Here is a 17,761-nt window from a genome sequence, read left to right on the forward strand (position 1 = left end):
AGGTTTACAACATTTAATTAAACCCAGAATAAGCACATTACATTTTAAACAAGTATGTTGCCTAATCCCAACTATGGTCATTTACAAACTCTGTTTTACAGTTTAGTACCTCTGAACTCTGCCTTATATTAATCATTTTACCAACCATGGTAAAATAAACCATGGATATGTGATATCTATTTCTGGGATTACCTAGCCTCACTGCCAAATGCGCAATTTGTAATATTACATTGCCTGCTGTATACATTTTAATTTGCCTGAGGAGAAAGAAATTGCTGGATGAACCTTACTGTTTTGGAGGGCAAAGTAGTCTGTCTTAGGTAGCAGATAGGAATCCTTCCTTCAAGCCAAAATCAACTATCAATGCACCTTTTAACCAAAAAGCAGTAGTCCTGGATTGTATCTAATCTATTAAATACAATTAAAAAATAATTCTAAACTACCCCAACCCACCGATCTCTCCCCATTTATGCCCTTTTGGCCCCCTGCATTCTTCAGTCTATATCACCCTTACTGACCTTTGACATTTTCTTGCTCCTTCTACTGACCAAGAATGCCTGGCTTGACCCTTTGTGAAGCGGCTGCTGACCACACAAGGCTTTCTTTGCAAGGCTGTACATGGGAGTTTTCTTCATGAAGAAAATGAAGGGCCAGGGCAGACCAGGGCAGGCACACTTCACCAGCAGTGGGAACAAGAAGATAGTGAAGGTCAGGTAGCATGCAGCACAGAGTAGCATGGGCTGTGGAGTGCACGATGGAGAGAGTATCTGTGGCTGGGACTGGGGTGCCTGGGGCTTCCTGGGCATTACTGAGATAGTTGGTCTTCCTGGGGTGCACAAAAGCAACCTGAGTTACAAGCTGCCAGCAACTATTGACTGCATTCAGCTCTTAGGTGTGCTCTCTCCCCCCACCTTCTTAACCTACCTTTTTCTGATCTCTCAGCAGTCTAGCTGATTCCAAACTCTAAACCAACCATTGGGCTCCTCGGACCTTTCTAGTGTTATGGAAAAGCTGTAGGATTGCTCATTACAACAGATCAAGTATTTAAAGTAAGTATATACTTTTTATGTTCGCTAAATAGTTGAAGATAATTGTGTAAAATAAAGTTGGATCTCAAGACCATTCATGTTTCCTGGGAAACTTTCCTGAGTCAGGCAGCCAACACATACATAGACTTTTCTACTTTGTAACACCCAAACTGAAACTACCTAGTAGCCTTTGAATTATGGCCTATCAGGTACCTGACAATTTCTCTATTTTTTCCAGTCCTACACAAGTAGCAACAGCATATGATTGCTCCATAATGGCATCCTACATAGCTCATAGATTATGCTCAGTTAAGCAAATAATGTGTGGGCCTGAATTACAGCTTTTATAAAATATGTATCAGCAACTGGGTGTCTACAAGTCTATTCAAGATACTTTGGGGAATTACTGCAGCCCTGGAAGACAGCTAAAGATAGATACAAAGGCAGCCTGACAATATATTTTGAGCCAATTTACAGATAGTCTTGAAATTCTCAAAAAGGTTTCTCTTGCTTCAGTTAACTATGGATGTAGCTTATCAACAACAACAAACAGTTACTCAGAAGCTATTATTTTTCTCTAAACAATTCAACCAGCTTAATTCATCTGGCCAGATCAACACAATTCTATAAATAAATTATAGTGACTACAGGTGAAAGTAGGTGAAACTTCCCTGAAAGCTATTTCTATTTACTGTCTGTATGTGGAGCTACATTTTTCCCCACTCCTGAGTATTACACAAAGATTTTTACTCAGTATATATCTATATTGTCATTCATTCATTAGTAGAATTAAGGTAACAAGCTTAATGTAATGTAAGTGGATGTCAGTGGCTATGAAATAACTTGGTTAATTTGTTCTGTCTTGGGAGAGGTGAGTAGTGGTTTGTAAGTTCAGGGCCAACAATAAAAACCACTGACTTTTCCCAGGTTATGGACCTGAACCACAAAGGAGGTACTATACATATTAGATCTAGGTTTTGCCTTAGATAAGTTGAAACACAGCAAGTGTGGTAGGACACTATTATCTTTGGTTATGATCAGACCACTCTTTGTTTTTGGCATCATGGACCTCTCCAGGGAAGATGGACCCATTCAATTAGTTTGTCCAGATTCCTAATGCCCATATCAGATTGAGTAGGAAATGTGGAGGAAATCCAGACCTGATGCCTAAAGACCATTAGGAAAAACTCACTTAGACTTAATCTCAGAAAATGGAGTGGCAATGTATTTAAAAGGTAACTGATTCTAACTTGAATTTCCTGTTTCCCAGAAGAGGTTTTACACAAACTACATGTTATACAAACAACAATTGGTGCATGTTTTGTACCAATTGTAGCAATTTCCAAAATAGGATACTTTCCCCTTATCACCTTGCACGTGCATTACTGCAATGCATTTTACATGGCTTTGAAGGCTACCTAGAAGCTTTTGCTGGTGGGGCATGCAATGACCTGAACAGTTATGGTGTACCTAGATTTGCCTATGTAACTATCACTGCAGAAAGAACTGTACCAGCTGCCAATTAGCTGCAATTCAAGGTATTATTTTACACTTTTAAAACCTAACATGCCTAGATATCTATGCGATTACTTCTCTGGGTTTGATTCTGCCAGTTGAGTTGTATCAGGTAGAGAAGACTTATTCAGACATGTGAGATAGAGCCTTCTGATACCTTCCCCCCTTTGGACTATCTGGAGCACTCCCTTTTTATTATGTTTCTGGAGAGCGGTAAAATATGGCTGTTCAAGAGGGCTTTGGGGGATAAATGAAGACTTTCTTACCCTTAAAGTGTGATGCACTGTATTGGAGATGTTATGTAACTGATATGTAATTTGCTGACTCTTTATATTGTGTAGATTTGTTGTTAACAATCAGAGTCATTATAATTAAGGGTCAGATAAACCAGGGCAAGCAAGGAAATGAGCAAAGGATTGTATATTTCTATGTCGCACAATAGCATAAACGTCCAATAATCAATAAGGTATCACTTCACTTTGACCAAATGTTTCAATAAAGTTGGCATGGAATACAAGTATTACATTAGATAAAGTATGCAGAATTATATGCAGTGGCAAGATAACGTATGAGTAATAACAATTACATGTTAGTTTTTAATGAATAAAACTATAATACCCTCTATTTGTTCATACCAATAACTGCAATATTAGCAATGAGAGATGTAACACTGCAATGCCAACTCTTTAATTTTTATACACACACAAGATGCACATGCACATACAAATGCATGCAAATGCCATCAATTGAATAGATGACATATTTCCTCTACCCAATAGCTTTCATTTTTTTAAAAAACTAATAACCAGATGCCAACTTTTTTCACACACATATGCACAAGGACAATGCAAGCATTATCCTTTACTAAGGAAATAGGTTTGGAGCAGTCTAATCACACCTTTAAACATTTTTTGCCACATTAGCATTTGCCAACTGTGCATGAAATCATTATTTTATTTATTATAAAGAACTTTAATACCCAAGCATGCATGAAATCAAGAATGAATTACATAAAATGTGTATCTATTTGTACATTTGTACAATATCTGTGCAAATATTGTACAAAATGTACATATATTTTTACATTTAACACATTTTAACAATATGACATATGTTTTTACTGCATATGTACATAGCTATCCAAGACACTGTAAAAACTAATTATGGAAGAGCAGAGGCTTTCAAGCAATTTCACCCTGCCATATGCACTAGAACAAAGTTCTAGTTATGCCCATATATTACTGTATACATTATCTGGATTCAAAGTTTAGGCTAAGATTTTATTAACTATGATTTGTGGAACAGGTCACAATTACATATATCGGCATTATGCTAAATCCAAACCAGGCAAAGTGTGTCACAATGCAATATGAACATTTATTTATACAATTTCCATGGTGCTTCAATACAGTGGACTCTAATTTAGTTAAGATATGATGGTCATTCCTCAAAGTCAAAAGAAATAGACATCATTTTGTGCACATTTTACATAATATGCCACAAAAACAAAAGCTAAGAATAATGTAATTAAATCTATATTTAAGAGATCCATTTCTGTAAGAGTTTTGAGTCACTGGTCTTCTTGAACATTAGCAGAAATGGAACAAGCAGTATTTTTTTTTACTACTGACAATTTAATTTTTCTCTGAATTAAAAAAACTGTTGGACTGACAAAATGATACATACCATTCACACTTGGCTACCAATATATCCTACGTAATTTACTGTAAACAGTAAATAAAAACATGTTTCAATTACACTTGCATAATGAAACATAATATGATATAATGAATCACAACAATCTCTCTCTGCTAGCTATTATGATTTGTAATGGAATTTTTAATCGATTAAAGGCTAAAAGCCAGGGGCTTCTCAGAACAGACAAATACACAGAGGCTTGGAGATAAGTAAAAACGTGGCAATTAATTACCAATTAATACAGAAAAGCTAATTAAATTTGTAATACTTATTTTATATTGATATTTTTGAAATGATTTCTTCTAAATCTCGAGTTAGTACTTCTTCATTATATCCAATTTGGGAGAAATTTCAACATGACTGAGTGATAAGATTAGCGAGAAGAACCAAAGGCCTAGGTATAGACTGGGCTAATGTAATATGCTTATTCATGGTTAATTATCTTTACTGAATGTTTTGGGTTCACCCACAGGGAACCATAGATAAAACATTAAGGCCAGTACATTAAGCACATTTTACTGTCATAATATCGTCTCTTTTAATTCAGAGCTGATCCTGTTAGAGAACTAGAGCATAAGATCTCAGCCTTAATATTTGATATTGCTATAAATTGTAACAAATGATAATTCTGGAAAATTCCAGTATCCAGACAATATGATTCAATCAAAAGTAGAATAACAAAAAATGTAATCTGAAAACTACTTACATACGCCATTACGTGTTACTTTCTCTTGCTTTCCTTCACTACAAAATATATATCCCAAGGTCTGATCAGTGAAGATGTGCAGGAACTGTACATGTATGTCCTGGATGCCAAGTTCTTTTACTGCCAAGGCGGGCAATTTCCCAAGAGGCCACATGAGAAAGTAAGGGTTGTTGTGGAGGGCTGCCACTGCCCCGGCCCTGCCACTGTTCCCAATCGCAACCACTGCAAGCTGGATAGGGACAACTGAATGTCCAGATCTGTTTTACTGGTAAAAGCATCCATGAGCAGAAAATAATGTTGTCAGTGACAAAAAGAAGATTTTAAAAATTTTAGTTGACAGCCTCTGCCCATCTCTGTTGAAAGACTTTGGAGTATTCTTCTAGTTAGGGAATCTGCATGAAGAACAGGCAAAACTGTCTCCATCTTTTTCTCAGTTCTAGATCAAATATATTCATGAGAGTTCCTGTTCACAAAAGGGGCTTCAATATTTATGGCAATTCATTGTGTACAGGAGTAATGCTCCAAAAGCATTGGGCAACTCCCAAATCTCCACATGACTAATTTTTTCTTGTAACATTGTATTTCCTACTACAATGAAGTTGGTTGGGGGAAAGGGCTTTTTTTTCCAAATTTACTCATGTCATCAATGCTACAATCCCATTTTAAGAAAAGTCTTATAAAACTGCTACTGCACTACACAAATAATAAATGCAGGAAACGTCTACTACTTTACAAAACCAATATTCAAACATCAGAACTTCCTTCAAGTATACACTTTTTAAGTTCCTTCAAATGACACTGAATCCAAATTGAACTGACATCACGTCCACAGAATTAACAACATATGGTCCATTAAACATTAACTGGTATACTAATACTTCAGAGCCATGTTCACTGCCCTCTTCCCTTTTGAAAAAGAATAGAATACACGTATTTCTGATATTACAAAAGGCAAGAAAAAAGAAGAGGGAGTGGTGAAAAAGACAGGTCTTCCAAAGTGATTGAAAACTGCATAACTAATTACGTACCAACTTCTAACACACAATACTTGCTATTCTAGGGTTTGTTATCAAGTTTATAGCTCAAGGCAAGCAGACAATATAACCCTACATTCAATTTAATTACAGCTCATGGCTTTTGCAGCAGTTGGCACATTTCAAAGAGTTTAGCCACTCATTTATTTCTAGACCATACATAAAATAAGGCATCTTACTGTCATAGAAATTCACCAATTAAAACTGAACATTTTCTGATCTCTTGGCCTCTGCGAAAAGAACTGAGCAAAAAAGAATCTTTTTCTACAGCAAAAGCAGAGAATCCTCATTTAATAGGCAAATGCTTTCAGGCACCTAGTGTGCTAGTCTGTGAAGTTTTGATATTTGTATACTGTGGTAGTAAATTATTTAATTATTTGAAAAAGTGAAATTTATGAGATGTCACTGCAGCACACCTGATAGGTTCCACAAATTACTACTTTAAGGGAAATACAATTACAAGTGAAGAAATTCTAGAGTGGTTCACATAACACTATACTCCTGAACTTCATCATCTCAAATACTCTTAAAAGGGAGATTATCACCTCTGCTCACTTAGATAATATTTTTTTAATCCACATGTATCTAGATTAATTTACTATAATATATCCAGTGTGTGGTTGTCTTTCATGATCACCTGTAAGCTTCAATTAGTCAAAATACATTTACAGTACTGAAACTTCAGAGTTATTCATAGATCCAAATACATTAACTTTACTAGCTCGCTATTTCTTTCTAACATCCATTCACTAAAAGATTTAGAACAAGTATATCTTTAAGGTAAGTAAGAGAACGTTTTCTTGTTCTCTACTTTTAATTTAGCTTGTTTTCTTTTGTTTCTATCATGCCATGACCCCTTTTTTTGCTTCTTGTTGGTTTGTCATGTTCTTCATGTTTTAAATTATTTGTAAACTACCAGTGTCACTAGAAGTTGAGCAGCCTATAAATTTAATAAATAAGAGTATCAATTGCAAAAGGCAGTTTTACTTGGAAAAGCTTATATTTTGAGACAATACCTTTAATATCACCAAACAACAAAATCTGCCTATCCCAGGTCCTTGGGAAGGACTTGATAGGTTGATGGAAGTTCCATGGCTAGTCTAAACATCTGGCTGACTGTGTAACAAACCATAATAATGGCTGTGACAAAAGAAAGTGCATCCTGCAATGATATATTTAACACCATCAAACATCCACATCTGCCTATCCCAGGTTCTTGGAAAGTACCAGGGAGGTAGATAAAAATGCCGAATCTAGTCTAAACATCTGGCTGGCTGTGTGATGAACCATAATAAGGAGTAAATATGCAAGAAGACTAGGGCATTTTATATAATGGTACCATGACTCTGGACTAGACCTACCAATGAAGTTTTTCAAGCTCACATTTAGCATTTCTTTACATAAATTGAAGACAGTTTTTGGTCTTCTAAATAGTTACAAAACTACCCTGTTTTCCCAAAAATAAAGCCCTCCCCTGAAAATAAACCCTTCCCAAAAATATTGCAACCCAGGAGCAGCCATAAGGTAACCATGCCCACAGCCTCCTACACCTCAAAAATAATTAAGTCCTCCCCGAAAATAAGGCCAAGAGCTTATTCCGGGAAAACACGGTATTATCGTGTTATATATTTTACTTAAAATTATTAAAATCTTCTTTTAATACTGATTTTGTCTTCAGCATCCTTCGGGTACATAAAGCTGGACAAATATTGTTAAATGGTTAATGTAAAATATTTATGATCTGGGGCAAACTTGCTTTTCTTATATGCAGATCCCAACATGATAAAGTATTGTTGGAATACTCTAGCAAAACAACAACTTGTCTGCTATTTCTTTAACAGCAAGAAAAACATTTGTGACAAATAAGATGAAATAACATGCTCTCTCATTTCTTTTGCATCCAAATTCTGGAGCAATCATTTACAACAATCATCAGAGCACATGGTAGGTGTAATATCACTCAGATGTATTTCTATACTTAGCAATGCTTTTAAGTTGAAGATATTCTTCAGTTTATGATTTCTAATAATTAAAATGTTAGAAAGTTTTTGTGCTTGTTATCTAAAATTAGTTAAACCTTTCAATATGCCTTTTCAACGTTCAACTGCTGTCACGTGGTTTCTATTTCATCCTTCATGCATGAAAGAATAAGGGAAAATGCTCTATTAAAGTCAGAACACATGACTTCTGAACTTTTAGTACTTTCATATTGAAAAGGTTGTAATTATGTTCTGTAATAAAATTTATGTTTAAAAAACTATGGTATAGCCATCCTTTATTTTGTGTAGAGTTATATTCTCCAAAACCTTTGCACAAAGCAGATTTCATAAAGCAAGGAAATGAACCAGAAGGGGGGGGAAAGATTGTGAGGTATCAGATCAATTTATAACCCAAATGCATTAACAAATAAGCTAACAAATATGCTTTAAAGAGGCTCATTCTTAACTATTGTTACTCAAATATATTTTCTTGTCTATTTATTTATATACAGTGAAAAACGTTCTCTCCATCTTTCTACAGATGATTTTTAATGTGAATGTTTATAATGGCAGATAAAGAGATAGAATTGATCATGGCACTACAAATATTAGCATTATTTGTTATTGCACATGGTAGATTCATGGATTAATATCTTAACTGACTGCTTAAGATTGACACCGCATATTACATTCAACTTTTAATGTTGTAAGCCCCCCAGAGTTGCTTTCAGACAAGATGGGTAGCAAACAAATTTAAAAACAAACAATAACTTTGTTTCTGGTCTTAGAAAGAATCTTTCCTGCTGAGACATGGGGGTTGGACAAAATGTTCATAGCCACTTTGGCTGCATAGCAATAGTACAGTAGTGGCTATTACAGGTAGAAAAATAAGTCAGAAACAAGACACAATTAGAACAACTCAAATAAAATGGTAGATGTGTGGCTATGGGCACAAATGGATGTGGAGCCTTGTATTGGAAATTATTCAAGTGTTTTTGGCAGGAAGAAGTCTTGGCACATTTCCAGACCTTTGATGCAAATTAACTATGCTGGTGTAAACTGCATAACAGTATTTTTTTGTCAACTCACAAATGAATGCTTGGGCAAAAATGATCAACTACATAATAGCAAATTTGCATAAAGCTACAAAATATTGTACATAAACTTCGACCATGCTTCTCTGTGCAGGTATAATTACGCAGTGACTCTAAATCTAATTGCAAATGGTGACTATTTCATAAATCTACATTACATATGTGGAAAACACTGTAATGCATGAAACCACTGCATTTGCCCCCAGAAACTATGGAATTATCTTTACTTAGTGATAATGCCAAAGAATCTAGTAAACAACCCAGATGCCTTTTCTTCTCTGCTCTGAAATTCCCAGAACAGTTAAATCACAGAAACTAATGATGGCTTGATTTCCATTCACAAATCAGAGCCATCAATTCTATATAAAAACTATTGGTATAATGATCAATGCATAAACATAGTATAAAGTCATCAAATTCAATATGATTGTATATATCATAGCATAGTCACATTAAGATTAAATACCAATATTATAATCAATTAGATAATTGTTAAATTCCTCAAGTACTTCTGGGTGAAGTTTACCTTTACTGGTTTCAGATGAATTTAATCTTTCAATTCTGTTTTTGATTAAACCTAGGGAGGTTGATTTACCTAAATGTAGCAGTAAGTATATCTTTACAGTATTGATAGTCAATAAAGCTTTCATTCTATGACTTTCAATATCTCAAAAGGTATTATGAAAGCAGCAATATGTTTCAATCATGGAATTCAGTGGCATGATACTTCATAAAGTCAATTCAGTTATGACATGAAACATCTGTTTACAATTAAGGATAACAATTATGGGCCTGGTCATCTATTTCAGTTAATGACCTGCTGCTGGCCTTTGGAAATACTCCAAGGCTATTGCCTTGTTTATATTAAAAGGGTGAACATGTATCTATCTATTATTGTTTCTATTTTGATATCTGTACTTAAATTAGTAAGGCTATATATAAATGTGACAGATTTTGCAATTATTTAGGCAAAATTAGTTGTGGATAATTAGCATTTTAAATTAAACCTCATTGCCATGCCCTAAGTGAAATATTTTTTAAATCTTCCCAACAGTTTTCTATAAAAATGGCCAAATAAGCAAATCAGCTTCATCCAAAGTTGGTAGTATTATTAAGCTATCTCTATAAATCTCATTAAATGTCAATTGTTGCAGATTCAGGCAGGGGACAGGTACTAACAGTACAACATGTTTTTATTCTATTTGAAATTACTAATTTAAACTGTTGGCATTAACACTGACTAAACTCACTTTGTTGATATCACACTTTAGACGAGTTAACTATATAGATATTGAATATAATTATTAGATTAAAATCTATATAAATTATCTGGCAGAAATTATTCTCAGCTTAAAGAACCTCTATGTAAATCAGTGGTTTACATTAATGAGCTAGTTTTATTCCAGTATACTTATTCAAAACAGATTTCCTTTGCATTATTAGCAGATATGCAACACAAGAAAAAAACCTGAGAAAAATATTTTCAGTTGTCCACAACTTCATTAATTGAAATACTTTTATGCACATAAACAGAATATTTCATAACTAACTTTACCTACACATCAGTGGATTTCTAATCATTTATGCTGTATAATACTAAGTGGCCCCAAACTCCAAACAGAGAAGTCACATGTATTTCACAGAAGACAGAGATGCTGATGCAGCCATTCACAAAAAGGCTCTTTCTTCAGTCAGCCTTCAGGCTAGCTGATTAGCTGGCAAACTCCTCTGAAAGGGTCAGTTTGTACAAAACTGGTATTTCTACTCTGGAAATTGTTCTGACATGTTATATACCTGTATCCACAGAGCACAGCTCTTTTAAAGCTCAGTTGAATTTGATTAGCAGTGAAGCCCAGCTCATTGATAATTGGAAGGATCAACGCCAATGATTCTGATTTTTCAAATTTACTTTATGGCGCTACAAAGAACTGTGCAATTCGATGCTACAAGAACCAGTTTGATTAAAATCGAATTACTTAATATAATTCTTCAAAGTAACTTGTATACTCCATTTTAAAAAACTAAGACTGGCTCTTGACAAATCAACTGCCTAGGGTTTTCAAAATTTGAAATTATACCAGCCACTGCAAGCGGAGAACTTGCTCAATTTCAAATACATAGCTTGGTGACATTTTGACAAGACTGTACAGATCCAGTAAGGTCCTCAAATTTTCTGAAATATTTCCCATTTCTGAAATTTATAAAAAAAAAAAGTCAACTTTCTAATAGCTACCAGTCCTATAACTTTCTAATAATGTACACAAAGTTATATGACTCTGGCAAAGACGCCAAACATCCCAAGTCTTTTCATCATCATCTGATGGGACTTATATAATAATAATAATAATAAAACCTTTGTCCAGTTTCATGATACCTAATGCTACTAGTGAATTAGTACCGCCATCACAAGAGATGAAGGCAACCAGTAAAGTTTCCAAAGTTGCTTTTAGCCATACTCCAAAAAGCCTGCTGGAAATCAAGAGCAAATTCAAGAGCCATCTACTTTTATTTGGGGGGGGGGGAGCGGGGGAGAGAGTTTTTGTTAAACTAATTTGCGAACCTAAGAAAAGGAGAAAAAAGGTGTATATATGGGTGGGTGAGGAGGAAGAGGCATTTTCTTTTTGGTTACCTGTGTGGGGGAAACCATTGCAGGTGAAATGACTGTGGGAGAGTTGGTGCTTCTCGGCCCGTTGGCTTCAGGTATGAGGAGAGGCAAGGGGTCGTGTTTCACCGAGACCACCACGACAGCAGCGGTGTCGAGGGGCTCGGCAGGCCTGAGACAAAGTCTTTTGGGGGACGAGGAAGGGCCGCAGGCATCTCCCACTACCGCGGCCCCGCCCCCGGCAGCGTACATGGCCTCGTGGGAGCGCTTGGTCGGCACCAGAACAGCAGCCGCTTCGGCCTTGACGCTGGGGTGGTTGTCGCCGTCTTTGGGGAGAATGTAAGTATTGTTGGCGGGAACGGGCGGGAGGCGGGCTCTGCCATTGAGGCCATAGAAACCTCCTCCGCCGGTGGCCCCTGAAGTCAGCTTGGTGCCGATGCCGGCGATACTGTTGAGGGTGGCGATGGAGACTGCGCCGATGCAGTGGTTAGTGTAAGTCTTGGAAAGCTTGGCCGCCTTGGAGAGCATCTGCATGCGGGTGCCCAGCAGGTTCTTGCCGATGGCCTTGTTCTCGTACCAGGTGACGTCGCCCTCGCTGCAGTGGTCCCGCGGGCGCTGGAAAAAGGCCTTGCAGAGCGGGTTACGCTTCGCCAAGTATTTCACAAAACTGGCGTAAGGGCAGAACTCCGTGCCGGTTTCGTACATGCGCGGCAAATTCTCCTCGTCGCTGCTCTCGGCGCGCTTTTTGCTCCAAGACGACGAGCGCGACTTATGATACGGCCCCAGGGCCTTAAAGTAGACAAACTTGCGCCCGTCCTCGTCCATGGCCAACCCGAAGGAGTCCTCCTCCAGCTCGCGCTGGTTCTCGCGGCCCCGCGTGCAGAAGTACATGCACGTCTCGAACCAAACCTTGTTCAGGAGCCCGAAGGGACTCTGCGTGCTGAACACGTTGCAGGTGTAGAGTTTCCTAAGGTCAGCGCGCGTAATGGCTTGTTTTTGCACCACCGGCCCGGCGCCCTGCTCCTCCAGCTTCCGGATGACAGCGGCCAGAGTCAGGTTAGCGGCGCGCAGCTCCGGATCCTTGGTGAGGTCGAGGGTGCGGCAATAAGGAGGTTCGTTGAGGTAGCGGTTGAGCGAGCTGCGGATGCTGATGAGCGACGACTTGGAGTAGAGCTGCCCGCTCTTGGAGCGCGCCTCGGCGTAGAAAGAGCGTAACACGCGGCACAGCGCCCCCTTGTCCATGGTCTCGAAGTCGGGGCTTTGGGCTTTCTCGCTCAGGTACTCGCGGAAGATGCGCACCGCGTACCGGGTGGCCAAGCGCGTGTTCTCGCTCAGCCGAGCCCGCTCGGGGCGCTGCAGGAGCAACTCCGTCTCCGGGTCTGAGTCCTCGGCGGCAAGCGGTGCCACCGCTTTGCTAACGATAGAAGTGGTCATACCGCGGGCGCTCACCGGCACCGAGGGGGCGCCACCTGCAGCGGCCCCGATGGCCCCTGTGCCCCCTCTCCTGACCACTCCGAGGCGGCCCCTGACGCCGCAAACAGCAGCCGCAGCTTTATCCAGCAGCGCCCTGGAGCTTTGGTCCATACGGATCATATGGCCCGGCTCCTCCTCGGGGTCCCACGCAAGTCCCATCATCACATCGTCCTCTTCTTCTTCGTCGTCGTCCAGCAGCAGGATTCCCCCATCGGCGCCCTCCTCGTCCCCCGTTATCTGCACCTCCTGAATCTCATCCTCGTCCTCCCCGTCCTCGTCCTCTCCCGCGCTGCAATAGTGAAGAGGCCGATGGGGGCCACCCCGGCTGGGCTGCCGGTCCCCCGCATTGTGCTCACCACCTGCACCGCTACTGCCCGCGGTGCTCCAGTCTCCGCCGGCGCCGCCGCTGCCAGGCATTCTCGCCATATTGCCGTCTCCCTGCCAGTCCTCGGGCAGGGCGCATGCGCTATATTGGACCGCAGCGCTGGAGAGCTTTTGTGTTTAATGACCTTCAGCTACCGGGAGGCAAAGCTGGGCTCTTAAAGGGGCCGCGCGCTCCCAGTGGCGGTGGCTGCTGTGCGATGCATGGGGTGGGGAAACAGAAGAGAGACAGAACTGGGAAGGAAGCGTGGAGTGGTGGCGGGGAGAGAGCTCACCAAAATAGGCACAGCTGCCTCATCGTATGGGAAGCTAGTGTAGTGCATAGGGTTACTTTATATTGGCCCGTGCAAGCACCCGCTTAAAAGAGACTGACATTCACTTACCCAAGCCTCGGTACGGTGCCAGCCGCCGTCCGTTAAGTGATGCCCGAAGAGCAGCACGGCAACCCTGGCACGCTCATTGCTTAGGGAGGCAGGGAAGAAGGGCTCCCCGCTCCACTCCCACCGGCGACTGAAGGGATGGGATGGGTTAGGGAGAGAGCAGCTGTATTAACGGTGGCGGCGGCGGCAGCAGGTGAGACCCACCAGGAGAGCGGGAGAAAAAAGGGGGCAGGCAGCTCTACCAAACAAGGCAGCTCCTCCCTTTTGAATTCTGGCAGCCAGGCGCGGAAACAAGGCATATTTCGCAGCCCCTGAATCAGCGGCTGGGGGCAGCGGTTCGGAGTTGTCGCCGGCAAAGGAGAAACTTCTCGGATCCTCATCATTTCGAAAAGACTCCCTTACCGCCTCCTCCCTCCGACCATCCCACCAACCCTCCTCCGCCCCCCTCCCAAAAAAGAGGATTACTCCGACTGCATACCAGGCGCGCCGATCTCGCTCCTCCTCGAGTTCACGGCGAAGGCATCGAGCGGTCTTCGACGAGCAGCCAGACGCGACAGGCTGCAACGGAGTCGAAGGCGGCGGATCACGCAAGACAGCGGCTGGTTCGTCCGAAGAGAGCAACCAAAGGGGAGAGTCGAGCAGATCCCCGGAGGTTTCTCCGTCGCTCCCTCAGCGGCCGCCGTTGCTGCAGATCGGGAGGCAACCGAAGCCTGCGAGTAAACCGGGCTCGCTAGAAAAGCTAACCTGCTCGTTTCCTGGCTGGCGCTGGTAAGCCGAAGGAAACCAGCAGCGACTAACATAGGAAGCCGTCAGGGCTAGCAAAGCCCACACAGTCCGCAGCCAAAAGGCAAATCTACAGCTATTCCCCAGCCTGCGGGGACAGGCAGCTGCAACACGCGCGCACACACATAGGCTGTCTCACACACACACACAAACGCGCGCGCACACACACGTGGCACAGCCTAGCCCTGTAGAACATAGCTATCTACATGTCTCGTTCTCACAGACGCTCATGTGTGCCTCTTCTCCCGTTCCCGCCTCACTTTCCAGAGTCCTCAAAACCATTTCTAGCATCTTCCCTCGGGCCAGGCGGGACTAGGCAAGCCCTCGCGTTGCCGCCAGCCGCCCTCAAGTTAGTACCTGCTTGGAGCCCTGTTACCGAACCCCCCGTCAATTCCCCGCCAGCCCCAAGTTCTCTTCGCCGCGCATTTCCAGATGATGCCGCCGCCAATCCTTCCTGCCCAACTTTCAGCAAGAGGGGCGTGCCGGCCGGCCTGCTCGCCTTCGATTTGACTCCTTTCGCTGTTTTACGACAACGGAGGATGGTGCCCTTGAGCAGTGGGCTTCTCGATAAAAGCCAACAAAGCAAGCCTGTGTGTACGGGCGCCCTCGCGGTTCCTTGCTGAGAGAACAGGGAAAGCGAGTCTGAATTTGGGCGCTCGCTCTCTTTTTCCATACACACAGTGGACATTACAGTATTTCTCACCACTCTAGCATAAACACGCGCCGCTCACAAACTTGGCGGTGTCAAACTGACGCCACAGTGTCGTTGCGCTGCCTTGGATGGAGCAAACTCCCTTTCTACACACACACACACACTGACACCCGCCTCCCGACGATGTGCTTCAGTGAAAAAAATTGTGGGGAAATCTTGCTTAGCAGCAGACAAGTCACAACAAGCCAGCGCAACACCCTAGATATGATTCACAGATAAGGACCGATGTGACAGTTTATTGCTATTCTGATCCTTAAAATGGGCTGGAGACAGTTTTAACAATACTTTGAGTACAATTTCCATGTGTGCGTGCGTGTGAACGAGCGCGAGTGCGCGCGCGCTTGAAAAAGTGAAATGAAGCCGAGTATTTTGGGGAAAGGTAGATGACAACAGTTCAAGAATTAATTCAAAACACAAACTTAAATGCTTGAGTTGATTTTCAAAGTTCAAGCAAAAATGATATCACTGTATCTATAAGAAATGCTCATTTTCTTCCACAAGAAAGAATCCCATTTTGCAGTAGCTAAATGCTGTGTGAATAAACAGAGTCACAAAACTCAGAGCATTTCCAGCAAAGCTGAGAATAGCGTTGGAAGGTTTCTGGTAGGGTGAGAAAAGCTGTTTTCAAATTTGGAACAACTGTTTCAAGCTTAGGCTAACACATGTTGAGCTCAAAATGTTTTCTACTGAGAATGTTTTGCATATGATTCAATATTTATGTATTTTAACTAGATCACCTTTTTCTCAGCAGAGATTTGAACATGTAGTAGAACATGAGCCTAATTATATTTGGTAACCGCAATGAGCTTAATCAGCCAGAAAACTTGGTTCTAATGAAGATATTCCTATCTTACAAAGATAAAAATAATATAAAATATTTATAGTGAAAAACTTTGTATTACAATGGGATTTTGCTATTTATAATTATTTTGGTTAAAAAAATTCATATAAGAATATGGTATAAACTCCCAATCATTACGTATATCTTACAATTTATAACATATTGTAATCCCAGCAAATTATTTATATACAGTAGAATGAAGTATATGTATTCATAGTGACCTTGTTTTATAATGAGTTATTAAACCTGTATTCATATAGGCATAACTACACATACCATTTATATGTAAACCTGCAATAAAGAACCAAAAGAAGATCGACTGAACAGAAGCAGAAAATTGAATAATTTGGAAAAGAACACAGAATTATAGGGAAGGGGTTGAATTAAAAGGCAATGTAAATGTAAATGTAAAATAAAATGATGTAACTGTTAAATAAGATGACATAAAGATTGTACCCAGACGACACACTGTAAGATTAATAATGTAAGAGTGGTTATGGAAAAAGAAAAAAAGACTTTTCAAAAGAAGATTGGCTGAGAAATATGTGATATGTGATGCATGAAGCTTGGTGGCATATAGAGTTTGCTTTCATGAATATTGGCTAATGCCAATGGAAAGTTCCTGTCAGAAGGCAATCCATGTCTGATCTCCGTGTCACTCCATGTCACATTCTCACATGGAGTCAAACTGATATTTAAATATAGCTAACAGGTGTTTAGCTTAAGCTTCAGAAAATTACTTTAATAAAACTGCAAGTTCCCGGGACATGCTAAAATCTTGTATGAAAACAACTGAAAAGACCAAGGAAGAATAGCAGCATTGTGTCAGCATGTTCTTGTCTTGGCTCTTAAGCAAAGGCAAAATGATAGAATAGAAACAGGTTTATTTTCCTACCACTTTTCCTGAGACAGATTAGATTAAGCCTTTAAAAAGGGTATTAAAAACCTGACGTTTCAAACAGGCCATGTGCTGAAATATTTTGAAACCCTGCCATGTCATGACTGAAACTGGTTATTTAAAAAAAAATACTTCCCAAAAGCATCACTTCATTTGCATATCTTGCATTCTGATCATTATCATTATTATTTTTAATGTAAGCTGCTTTGAGTCATCACCAGCATCATCATCACCCAGCTTCACCCCAGAAGGAGCCCTTGGTTGGGTCTCCCTTACTGCTAAGGTTATAAAGGAACAGGGACTATAAATACAATTGACAGAATGAGAGCAGGTGAGGCACTGAAGGCATGAAGGAAGCCAATTCACTTAAAAGGAATTCTAAACTCAAATCTGGAGGAACTCAAAAGGAAAATACAGATGTTTTGACAGCTTTTGTATTGTTGTCAAACTCCACCTCCACCCCCACCCCACATACCCCCCCCCCATATACTGTAGTCAGGGCTGAAAACAGATAGGCAACTTTGGATGCCAGATGATTATCTCTCCATGTCAAAAGATACAAGTTACAAGGGATGGAAAAACTGAACTTTTATAAATAGATCTGGAATCAATAGTCCAGATCACAAAAAAAGGCTGG

General features: G+C 40.5%; 1 protein-coding gene across 4 annotated transcripts in view; it reads right to left on the reverse strand.

The window, feature by feature from the left end:
• KCTD1 (potassium channel tetramerization domain containing 1) overlaps window positions 1-17,761 on the reverse strand; it is a 105,231-nt gene that overhangs the window by 52,611 nt on the left and 34,859 nt on the right. The window contains exon 1 of one of the 4 annotated variants that reach the window (XM_081950996.1): window positions 14,369-14,685. The exons of 1 other annotated variant lie outside the window; for it this stretch is intronic. Coding sequence is in view for 1 of the 3 variants with exons in the window: in XM_081950993.1 (XP_081807119.1) it covers window positions 11,684-13,546 (1,863 nt within the window). In the remaining 2 variants the exon portion in view is untranslated. Of the gene's footprint in view, window positions 1-11,683; window positions 13,550-13,893; window positions 14,009-14,368; window positions 14,686-17,761 lie in introns of those variants that run through there. 2 more of the 4 variants (XM_081950997.1, XM_081950993.1) reach the window with 2 other exon arrangements.

This window comes from Natrix helvetica (assembly GCF_964273705.1).
Source record: "Natrix helvetica genome assembly, chromosome: 4".
Classification (NCBI taxonomy): Eukaryota; Metazoa; Chordata; class Lepidosauria; order Squamata; family Natricidae; genus Natrix; species Natrix helvetica.